Here is an 11,974-nt window from a genome sequence, read left to right on the forward strand (position 1 = left end):
TTATGAGGTAATAAAGCAATACATTTTGCTTATAAAGCAAAAACAGACTTCTATTAGAGTTGTGACTGTGATTTATTTCTTTATTTTACATTTGTTATACAGCACCTTATCTATGGAGCTTACATTTCAAATAATTCTACATTGAATAAACTGTAATGGGGGTCCTGCTTATAAAAAATATATATTCTAAAAGGATGGACGTGTATATTTACAAAAAACACATTGATATCATTGGATTCAAATCTTTCAGGGGCATCACATTTTTTGATTGACATGGCTATGTTACTTAGTATTATGTATGATACATGAATAGGGGCAGTGTGTTTGTGGCCCCAATAAAGTGATGCCATCCCCTATTCTGGGGCCCAATTTGGGTAGAAAACTTTTGGGGGCACCACTAGTTACCTGTCACCCAGTGGCACAGTCTAGTTTTTACAGGACAGGTGTGGATTGGTGACAGGCACAGTACATATCAATCATAGACGGGTATTCCTTTAATTGCACACAAATGTCAGAAAGCAAATATTGTTCCTGGCACTCGGGAGCAGGCTGGCCTGGGGATCAGGGGCCAAAACTCTTCAAATTCACAAAGCTGTAATTAAGGTCTCCAGGTAAGGCAAGGAGGACAAGTGGAAGGGGGTGATGTGTGATAGGAGTAAAGTGGGAGTGATGTGTTCTGGGTGTACTAGTTACGGGGTGGGTGGTACTCGGCTTTACCTGTCCCCCGGACCAGAAGGTGGCAGCCCTTGCCAGTGCTTCTTTTCGAGGTCCTGCTTTGGCAATTGATCTCCCACGCGTGGGTTATGCCACTATCCATCAGGGATCTCCCTTCCATAAGAGGTATTTCACTCCTTCACTGGCTGTATCCGCAGCTGGTCGGGATTCACAATCTCATCTGTGATAACAAGGATTCTGTTTCAGCCTCCACGCTCATCCTAGCTGTCCATCGATTCGTTGGGCGTATCGGCTGCTCTGGTCTTCCCTTCCCTGTTTCTCAGCTCTCCTCCCCGCAATTCCCCGGCGCTTGGCAACCGTGCGGCGCAGAGCGTGGGGCCGACGGGCATCTGGAGACCGGAAATCGTTGCAGCAACGCAGACAGTTGGGGTCTTTGGCTGCATATAGAGGGTCCGGGGCCGGTATGTATTTAGATATGGCTGGGGCTACTCGGGCGTGCTGTGTGGTACAGTATCGCTACAGTTCACATACAGTTACATGGCCAGTTACCCAGCGATAACCAAAGCCCGGTAATGGAGTGGAAGACCCAGTGACGCTGATCTGGGTGGGTGTGTAACACTCGGCTAAGATGAAATCTGGGACCCCTTTTACATTTGCTTTACGATGTGATTTGTGTTATTATTGCTAGGGCTCAGCAGCCATCCGCTTCCCTCCATTGGCATTCTCCTGTGATGTGGCTTTTTGGGTCACCTGTTAGCCATCATTGAAGGGTAGCTAAGTGAGCATACTTGATGGTGTCTTGGTGCCTGTGAAATGTTAACATGCAGATAAGATATGGTGAATGAAGCATTTGTTGGTAAGGCTTATACATGAACATGTAAAGTCGGGGGAGCCTTCTACCCAAAACTTACAAATCTTTGTCTTTTATTATTGGTTATTTATCATATTCCCCAGTGCAGCATACAATTTACTGATTTAATACGGTATAATAGGTGGTAAGCCAAAGGATAATGCCCATCTAGTTTGCCAATTTTTCCCGACGCAAACCTGAATCAGCCCTAGGTCTCAGGATAGCCATGTGCATATCTCATACATGTTTAAATAACATCGCCTCTACCTCTTCTGCTGAGAGCCTGTTCCACTTATCTACCACCCTCTCGGTAAAGTAAAACTTCCTTGACCCCTAGATCCTTGCCCCTCTAAGTTGTAGATTATGACTTCTTGTTCTAAGGTATCTGCCCCTTCTCGGCTGTTAAAACGTTACTGCTGCATCAACCCTTTTGTGATATTTTAAGAGATGAATAAGTTGACCATACGGGCCGGTCCGCCTTGCTCTGTATATACAGTATCCTATGTGTTGGATAGCGTCTATCTAGTCATGCACAAGGAACTAATGATGGAAAGAGCTCAGCCTGCGTAGCTGTGCCTTATATGAGCCAGCTCTACATTTTTGTTATTTGGAGATATGGATTTATCACATGTTGTTCTTTGTACACAGATTTATGCAGCCCAAAAAGTTGAGGCTTTAGAGTTTTAAACCCCCATGTAATCTGTGTGTTTGCAGTAACTGTTCTTTTTATGTATGGCTGTTATTCTCATGTTTAGAAAGCTCCTACGGGTTCTGCATTGCCCTGTAAAGATGAAAGCATTCCGATTTGTCACTTATTGATTAGTTAGCAGAGTAGAAAAGTTGTGGAATTTTCCAGAGCCTTAAATGTTACCCAGAGTGTTTAAGACAATGTTTATAGAAGTTTCCACACAATTGGTACACAGTGACCTATATGAGTATTGTTCGGATGTGCCCTGATAAGTTTGTAACTTAAATATAGCAATTATCTTCAGACCCTTATATATGAAAAATACTTCCTACCACATACACGTTTCTCATATGCCCTTACATCCAAAGTACTGTTTATCTAATCTAAAGTGAATTGTGTAGAAATAGGAATCAAGATATATTTAAAAGTTTGTTTGTTCTAAAATTGAACCATTTATGAAGTTTTATATACACTATATGGACAAAAGTATTGGGACACCTGGCCATTACACCCACAGGGACTATGATGAAATTGCATTCTAAATATATAGACATTAATATGTAGTTGGTCCATCCTATAGAGCAGGGGCGTCCAACCTGCGGCCCTCCAGCTGCTGCAGGACTGCATCTCCCATAATGCTCTTTCAGCTACTGGGCTGGCTGAGGAGGATGGGAGATGTAGTCCTGCAGCAGCTGGAGGGCCGCAGGTTGGACGCCCCTGCTATAGAGCTACAACAGCTTCCACTCTTCTAGAAAGGCTTTCCACAAGATTTTGGAGTGTTTATGTGGGAATGTTTGCCCGTTCATCCAGTAGAGCATTTGTGAGGTCAGGCACTTATATATAGTATTTGTGAGGTGAGGTGCTGATGTTGGATGAGAAGGCCTGGCTTGCAATCTCCATTCCAGTTAATCCCAAAGGTGTTCAATGAGGTTGAGTTCAGGGCTCTTTGTGGACCAGTTCTTCCACACCATTCTCATCCAGCCATGTCTTTATACGCCACTATACAGAGAAGCGTATTGGGACCCACCTCTTAACGAAATCAGGGGTTGGGCCCCCTAACCTCAAGTGAAGGGAAATCATAATGCTTCAGCATACCAAGACATTTTGGTCAATGCTGTGTTTCCAACTTTGTGGGAACAGTTTGGGGAAGGCCCTTTTCTATTCCAGCATGACTGTGCCCCAGTGCACAAAGCATAGTCCATGAAGACATGGCTGGATGAGTTTGGTGTAGAGGAACTTGACTGGCCCGAGAGAGCTCGAGAGATTGTTTATGTCCTGTTTTTCGTGGTAATCTCTCTTTATTTAGCTGCTAATAAACGTGCGCTTCTTTATACATATGCAATAACTTAAATGACGTTTGTTACTCACGCATTTCATAGGGAAGTATATTGATGTACTGCCCTGGAGAATGCATTCCTAAGAGACAAACATTTCCTACTGACATCACACCTTTCATTTTAGCAGCTGAGGTGTTGAAGAGGTGACGGGAGCAGAGTGTGAGGGTCAGGTAATGTTTGTCATTGCTGGTCTGCACGCTGACCTCACCATGGAAACATCTGCTTTGGCAATCTCCACCTAGTTTCTGGTAACACTTGCTCACCTGACATTGTAAAACGGTTTTGTCTAATGAATTGTCAGATCCACAGAGATGACCTACCCACCGCCATCCTTCTCCTGGGGCTCCAGGGTTTATTGTAAAATCAAATCCGAATATGAAGAGCCTTCTACGCAAGGCTTAATTCTTGGAATAATGAGATGGTTTTCTTTTTTTACAAACGGAACTAAAGCCTTGAGAAGCATTAAATAGCTAGAGTAGCAAACATGGTACTGCTATTATGTTTGGCTTGCATAGCAGGGTCCCTTTAAGACAGGGGCAGAAACAATGGTATGTTATATTTTTTATTTTATTTTACGAACGCCTTGTGCAGATTTGTCTGCTTTGTACAGTTTGGAAATACTGAAGTCAGATGTGTCCACGCCCTGAACATTCATGATGAACAAAAATATTTGCTGCATGAGCGTGAGACATCCAGAGATATATCACTGGACGCTGCTGTAGCGTTTTTTTTTTTTAATAAACTCTAATAAAATGTATTTGCTATGTAATTATGCTAACTCTTTTGATGCCACAATATGTAATCGATGCAATACGCTCCCATATTGAACTGAATACACTAAAAGGGTTTTTTGGCTATATCAAGCTGTATTTGGATTTAGGCATAGCCTTACACACTTTAACTGACCGCGATACTGTATTTCTCATAATAGATGCAATTAAATTCTGACCCACTGGGGTACCTTTTAATATTATTGTAGACATTTTTATTAATCTATTAAAGCAGATTTGTATCTCCTAAAAAAAAAAAAAAAAAAAAAAAAAAATAACGTATGATCGCATAAGTTTGTAGACCGTGGGAGTCTAATACCTGCTTTACCGTTTTAGGAGGCATTGCTATGGTTCGTCTTTTAAAACTCACCAGGTTATGGGAAATGCATATTATGTTGACTTTTTTTTGACATTTTTATTGGATAGTTACTGCTTATACCATAGATTCTGTTCTTATTCATAAATGTGAATATTTTTATGAATGATGTTTCAAGTTTGACACAATATTCCATCCCAAGTGTGAGTCATTGTATTTACTCGCTTTATGCATGAAGTATTTCCCCCCTAGAGCTTTAAGTCTCAGGTACTCACATGGTGTTAAGACAGTTGTAAAACTCCATTTCACACCTTGACAAACCACAGGGATTTCACTCTCTCCTGAGAAAAATTGAAGGTAAAAAAAATTGGACTTTTGTCTTTACCCCAAGATGATTATCTTTGATACAATTCCTGCTGAGCTAAAACAGTACAATCAAGTGGTAAACAGATTTTTTTCATGTAAGATGTAGCTTCAGTAATCAAGATATCCAAAAAAATGGCTGACCTCTGCTAGGTGCCACCATGCAGATCAAATAGTTGGTAGCTTCATCTACCCCCAAGGTTGTCGTTAGTATTAGTTGAGGGCATGAGTCGCTCACCTCTGTATTATAGAAGATTTTCTTTATTTTATTTAAGTCTGTTATAGACACTGCCTCATTAGGAGTGTGTTCTGTACCGTTCTGCATTGCTTATTTGTCATTTGGTTGACCCATTGTAATGTGATATTTTGTTTGCAGCCTAACATTGCCATTCAGGGTTTACATCACTCTGCTGCCAACATGTTCGAGGAAGATATGGAAGTGGCCATCAAGGTGGTGGTAGTTGGAAATGGTGCCGTTGGGAAGTCGAGCATGATACAGCGGTACTGCAAGGGGATATTCACAAAGGATTACAAGAAAACCATTGGTGTTGACTTCTTGGAAAGACAAATTCAGTATGTATTGATGACTCTCAGTTTTCTGTTTTTTTAGAGGAGCCAGCTCTTTGTTTTTTCCTTCAGGAGCTTGGAATGAGTTTATAGACATAAATATGAGTTTAAAAAGTCAGCAGCAGTAAGAGTTGTTTAACTGTGTACAGAGTTGTACTAAAGCCTTAGCTATCTAATGTCAGGATTGCCTTATTCTTTGCTTACTGGAAATGATCCATAGCGATGTTGTGTGAGGACCACAAGGGAAATGAAGTGCTCCTCTCCTAATCATGATCCTCCCCACCTGAATTAGGTCATACCAGGTTTTTGAATCCAACCTTGACCTGCTCGCACTGCTCTGACCTGTACAGGAATCAAAAATAAAAGTATGAGACGTTCACCATTGTCATCAAAGGCTAAGTTGTTATGTAGACAGACTAAAACATTAAATCCGTTACTTTTATTTGCTGTAATACTGAAACTCAATAAAGTACTGCACTGTGTGAAATGGCCCTACGTATGATGAATTCACCTTTTAGGAACTTTCTCTGCCCTACTTATTTATTCTACGTGGCAGGTTTATAAGCCCAAAGGATATTTATCTCACTACACCATAAAGTTAGATTTAGTATGAGTCATTGTTCTACTCGGCCTTTAGATTCCTGTTTTTGACTATTTCATCATAGGCCCGTTTATGGTTTTGATTTTATAAAATGCGTACCACTAATCCTACAAGGCTGTTGAGATACCAGTAGGTTTTCCTTGTTCATTTCCCTGGATTTATTGGCCTTCATTATGTAATAAAAAGTTACAGTGTGTTGAGAAGCTAATGAACTGATTGCTATAAAGCAGCATTATAATTTTGTGCCATGTCTCTCTTGAGGGAACTTTGCAGGAAGTACCGTACCTTGTCATTCTGAAGTCATTGCCCCATGCCCCAGCGATAACATAAGTTAATTCCATCCTAATGGACTGTAACATTTTGTGAAAACCAAAAAACATATGGGATGAGATCACGCGTGCTAGCAGGTTTCTAATGCCCTTGGATACGCATCTTAAAAGGGGATTGGTTACCGTTCCAGGATTTACCATAACATTAACTGATACTACCTATACCAAGAATTTCCTGCAGACCCTTAAAACAGGACAATATGTGTACCCAAGGTTTACATTGAAGATGAATTTTTAATGTTTATATGTGGCCTATTTAGACATGTCAACTCTATGACGTGTGTGTATTTCATGTACAATGTATGTTATGGTAAGAGTGACAGTTTTAAATGCAGTATGATTAGCATTAGTGCTTTTTTAATTTCTAGATTAAATGATGAAGATGTGCGGCTGATGTTATGGGACACTGCTGGCCAGGAAGAATTTGATGCTATCACTAAAGCTTATTACAGAGGTAAGCCTGACACCTTAAAGGGGATGTTTTTAAATGGGAACCAATTATGTAAGGACTGTTTAAGGGCTGTTTTGCTAACGGTAATTATTTTCATGTATGCAACATGGGTAAAATAAGAAGATTACAGAAATAAAGCAAAGTGCATCCAGAGTTTTCCTCTGACAGCCTTGCAAGGGGTAGCTTATGTGAAAACACTTGTTAAAAGTGATGGAAGAGCGTTGATTGCACCTAGATCTTCACCACAAATTGATATTGAGGTGTCAACTTTGCAGGTCGAGTAAGTGTAAGAATAATTGTCATGTTTTCTCCCATTTATATAAAACATTCTGGGTAGTAAAGCCTGTCCCAATTCTTCAGCCCATAGACTAAATGAAACATAGTCTATAACCGATTGTACATAATGATACCCTACCATACTTTTGGTATGCAGAAAGTTAAATTCAGACCAAGCTCTCCTCTGGCATCTTCACCATGGAAAAGCAATACACATCGAAGCTTGCATAGAATAGTCCAGTTTTACCCAGCCCTCATGTATACCTTCTCCTTAGATGATTTTATTTATTTTTTTTCCTCCCAATGATTTCCTGCACAGCCCCCACTTAAACTTTCTACACTGGACCTATTTTCAACATTACTCCTATTTTTTCAATTTAAGTTCAGTCTCCTTAAACTAAATTACAGCATGATCACAATTTTACCATCCCAGACAAACACTTTTAAGTCTTTTTTTAAATTTCATTTTCTCAGGTGCCCAAGCTTGTGTGCTTGTGTTTTCTACAACGGACAGAGAGTCCTTTGAAGCAATACCCAACTGGAGAGAGCAAGTAGCGGCAGAAGTCGGAGATATTCCCACAGTCCTTGTACAGAATAAAATTGACCTGCTTGATGACACAGAAATTAAGAAGTAAGTGTTTTCCTCCTGTCCAATCGAGGCATTCAAGTTATGCAAATAAAGTAAACTATAGAAATAGCTAAAGGCTATACCTGTGTTTTGGCCAAGACATCTTTATCCAGTGATGGAGATCTCTGCAGATATTCATCCATAGAGTTGACATCACTGGCATAATTTAACATGTTCAAGAGGACCGCTAACCATACTGCACTCATACCGCACAGTGCAGTTTAATAAAAAATAAAAAAAATAAATATAAAAAAGATAATACAAAAAAGAAAAACCCCTTATATCCCATTCCCATAGCACAACATCTAAAAGTTATAACCCAAAACCCGTTAAGCCAAAAGTATGAAAAATACTACCCTATAGGGTACTATGTAAAGGATGGATATGGCCCTCCTAGAAAAGAAAAAAATTTATGTGGGCTATTTCCATAATCTGGATATGCAGCTAAACAATGTTGGCTGGGTTCTCACGCCTAAAAAAAAGCCCTCTCTCTCCTCGAAAAAACATAAACCCCTAGGACTGAAGCGGTTAAATATCTCAACAGAAAAAAGCAATAGACCCAGCTTCTTGAAAATACTTTTAAGTAGGTAGTACATGGATCCAAAAAAGGCTAGTATAATCTACAAAAGCTGTGTTGACCCTGGCCCCACTTGCGCACGTGGTGGCTATTTTGAACATTCACATTTTTGCTGTTCCTAAACATCTTACTTTTGTGTGAGATCATAGAAGTAAACAAACGACTTTACACTTTGTTAATTCTGCTGAACAAGGTTCCTAGCCAACAAGTCCCAGAAACCACAAGCTATTGGAAGGACACTGCTCCTTGTCAATATTTTCACAAGGAAGCAGTTTACAACCCTTTTGTGTGATAAAAAGTTACTTATTTATACATTGATATGTAGGTTGTACAACACCTGTTCAATCCTAAAGCATGCATATTTAAATGGCTTTGAATTACATTGGTACTATTTTTTTTTCTCACATTGCCTTCTAGTGAGGAAGCAGAAGCTTTAGCAAAACGATTGAAACTGCGATTTTACAGAACCTCTGTGAAAGAAGATCTAAATGTCAATGAAGGTTTGTTTCTAAAATGGGCCCTTAATATTTTATTATTATTATTAATACCTTATTATTTTACATTGATACATTTCTGGTTATATTTACAAAGTAATTGTTTATTTTCATTTTTTTTTTTTTTATTATTTCATTTACCTTTTCCCCTTGACTCCAGGTCTTGCTCAGGTAGAACATGTGCTCGGTAATTACACTCTTGCTCCCAGCCTGTATAGAAGTCAACCTACCACCCAAGAGTCCCAAGTGGTGGCCTGTGGCTTACCTTCCTTTGTTATTGGCTAATAACTCTGTGTGAGGGCTGGTGGGAGCAATTACTTAATCATGGAGCACCTGTTTTACGCGAGGGAAAGCACAAATAAAGCCCATGGTTTTTGGCTGCAGGGAAAGGAAATTTGTGGCAAAATGCATTTTCGTCTTCTGGTTACATGTCCTTTTTTTCTTATTTTTATTTCATTTTTTTAAAGCAATGTGATGATAGGAATTGGTCTTTGAGACCGTTTTTTTAAAATAATAAAGTTCTCTTGTAACCAGTTAATAAAGAGAGAGTTTATTTAATAATATTTTACATAAGCATAAGTTGTATTTTTGATTTGACTATTTAAACTCATACTATCTCTATAGGGACTAAATCTATGAAGAGTGCAGCACCAGTAAAGCAATTTGAAGTTTATGTATAAAATGTGATTCTGTTTCAGAAGTAAATTTTATCAATATAGCAACCAGAGGAACTTTCCTGCTGATTGGATCATTCTAGTACCACTTTCAAGCTTCCAAAAATCACTTTTTATATGTACAGAACCTCCTTTGTTGCTTACATCTATCTGGGAATGAAAATGTTTTATTACTATTTCAGTTTTTAAGTATTTGGCTGATAAACACCTCCAAAGACTAAAACAACAAACTGCAGAAGACTCTGAAGTTGTGCATACAAGCAGCAACAAAATTGGTATGTATTCCTTAAATGTATATTTGTAATGTGAATATATATATATCTATGAGAGAGGTCCCATTGTACAGTTGCGGAATATGATGGCGCTTTATAAATCAATAAATAATAGACATTGTAGACCTTTTATGTGTGTGTTTTTAATACATGTTTCTAAGCAGTCAGAGCTAATCTGGATGGTTCCAGTTTCTTAGTGACCTTAAAACATGTCGTTCCACGTTTTGTCATATTACACATTTAAATAACATCTTCCAACCATATATTTCTCCATTTAGGGGTTTTTAACACAGCAGGAGGCAGCCATTCCGGGCAGAAATCAAGTGCTCTTAATGGCGGGGACGTGATCACTCTAAGGCCAAACAAACAGAGGACAAAGAAAACTAAAAGCCCTCTCAGCAGTTGTAACCTCCTCTAAAACTTGATTAGAAAAATTAAAAAGACTGCAAGTTGGGGACAATAGTGCAATCACAAAAAATAGAACAAAAGCGGAACACAGCCACTCCTTGAAACACCAGCCAGTTTGCTCGCTGGATTCCACCTTCTACGCTACAGATTATGGGAAACTTTTCAAAATACAGAAAACTGGAGGAAATAATTAATTACTCATCATGGTTTCCTGGATGAAGCATCAACAGAATGAATTTCTGTTTTCTCAAATCGGAAGATAGGTAAACATACACATCCTATAAGCATGAGTATAAAATGACAGGGAAAAGGTAAAATTTTTATAAGGAATTAGAATATATATAGATACTTTGTAGCAATGAATGTGTTCGGAAACATGGTAAGTGGGCCGCTATCAATGTGACTCACAATACATTTCCTCGTGTATCGGAAGAAACACAACTTACGGTCTGGAATGGTTCCAATCATTGGATAGAAATTTTACATACAAGAATGTTTTTAAAAACTTCTTTAAACACTTAAATATTTGTTTGCAAAGTCTTAGTTACGTTTTAGAAGCAGTGCCCAGCTAGGGCTTTAAAACAGATATATGTGCATGGTGCCAAAAATGTACATCTTTTTGCTTTGAAACGAAGCTGCTACTAGAAGTATTTTATTTTTATTTAATACTTGTTTTGTTTGAGTATTGTTCAAACTATTTAATATCTAGTACAATTCCCATTCTAAATGTAAGATTGAGTAATATAGACAACTTTCCACAGTTTTTTTGTTTTTTTTTTTTTTTCATCTCGTGTCACAAATTATAAATTTCAGAAAATTGTTTTAATTCCCAAACTTTGTTTAATGTCGTAATAGGTGTGGTTATTATCGTAACATATCATTGTTTTAACAGGAAGGACTTTTTCTATTCATATTAATTAAGAAAGTAATGTAATTGGATTTGTCAGGACAGTAGTAGAATACGCTACATATGAAGTGCTGTTCTAGGTCATCCTTCATGTTCCTAATCACACGGTTATGAAGATTTGCTGTATTTGCGTTATTCATATAGCAGGTATTCTTTCTAAAAGGTCAACATAGTTGGAAACTGTCAGGGACTGAGTTGTCACCAGGATTGTTCCTAATTTTATTAATCCAGTTTTGTTCCAGTTTGATAAATATTCCCACATATTTCAAAATTGTAAAAAAAGAAAAGCCTGTTCTTTTACCTGGCCCTCTGTGGAAAAAAAAACATTACTAGTAGAGTTACAATTATGAGACAAAATAAGAAATTACAAAGGTTATATGGTACATAGAGACCAAACTATTGTTCCGAAGAGGCTATGGACAGAGTCGGGAAGTAAGTAGAGACAACAGACTGAGTGCAAATGTAAGTGAATATATTTGGGGTAATGGAGGGAGGATAAAGGAAAAATAGCTGCTTATCACATGACTACCTTGTAACATAAAGACACCAATTACATGGTCGTACAGATACACATTAACTGTACCTGATTAGAGCAGGTTGAAAAGCTGTGTCCTTTATTTAAAAAATAATTCGGAAGTAGGGTTAATGAATCAGCTTGAGGATGAGAATTATACATTTGCCACCAATTTTGACCAAGGGTCCAAGTGGTCTGAATCCACCACCCCTCATGCCCAAGAATTAACCTTTAGGAATTAGGGTCAAAATTTCAAAAGGTCACTTACAGGGGAACC

At 38.5% G+C, this 11,974-nt stretch overlaps 1 protein-coding gene across 1 annotated transcript; it reads left to right on the top strand.

Moving 5' to 3' along the window:
• Window positions 1-1,024: 1,024 nt before the first annotated feature.
• Window positions 1,025-10,309, top strand: RAB23 (RAB23, member RAS oncogene family). The gene is made up of 7 exons (XM_053459452.1): window positions 1,025-1,136; window positions 5,376-5,572; window positions 6,865-6,950; window positions 7,698-7,854; window positions 8,846-8,928; window positions 9,779-9,871; window positions 10,147-10,309. The coding sequence occupies exons 2-7, from the start codon at window positions 5,418-5,420 to the stop codon at window positions 10,284-10,286; spliced, it is 714 nt and encodes a 237-aa protein (XP_053315427.1). The 5' UTR covers window positions 1,025-1,136; window positions 5,376-5,417; the 3' UTR covers window positions 10,287-10,309.
• Window positions 10,310-11,974: the final 1,665 nt, after the last annotated feature.

Source organism: Spea bombifrons, chromosome 3, assembly GCF_027358695.1.
Source record: "Spea bombifrons isolate aSpeBom1 chromosome 3, aSpeBom1.2.pri, whole genome shotgun sequence".
Classification (NCBI taxonomy): Eukaryota; Metazoa; Chordata; class Amphibia; order Anura; family Pelobatidae; genus Spea; species Spea bombifrons.

Bases quoted from the DNA above. Each gene is read 5' to 3' on its own strand.
- RAB23 (XM_053459452.1), top strand. From the start codon at position 5,418: ATGTTCGAGGAAGATATGGAAGTGGCCATCAAGGTGGTGGTAGTTGGA. The intron at 5,573-6,864 runs GTATGTATTGAT...TTTAATTTCTAG, and splicing joins TTCTTGGAAAGACAAATTCA to ATTAAATGATGAAGATGTGC. The intron at 6,951-7,697 runs GTAAGCCTGACA...TCATTTTCTCAG, and splicing joins CACTAAAGCTTATTACAGAG to GTGCCCAAGCTTGTGTGCTT.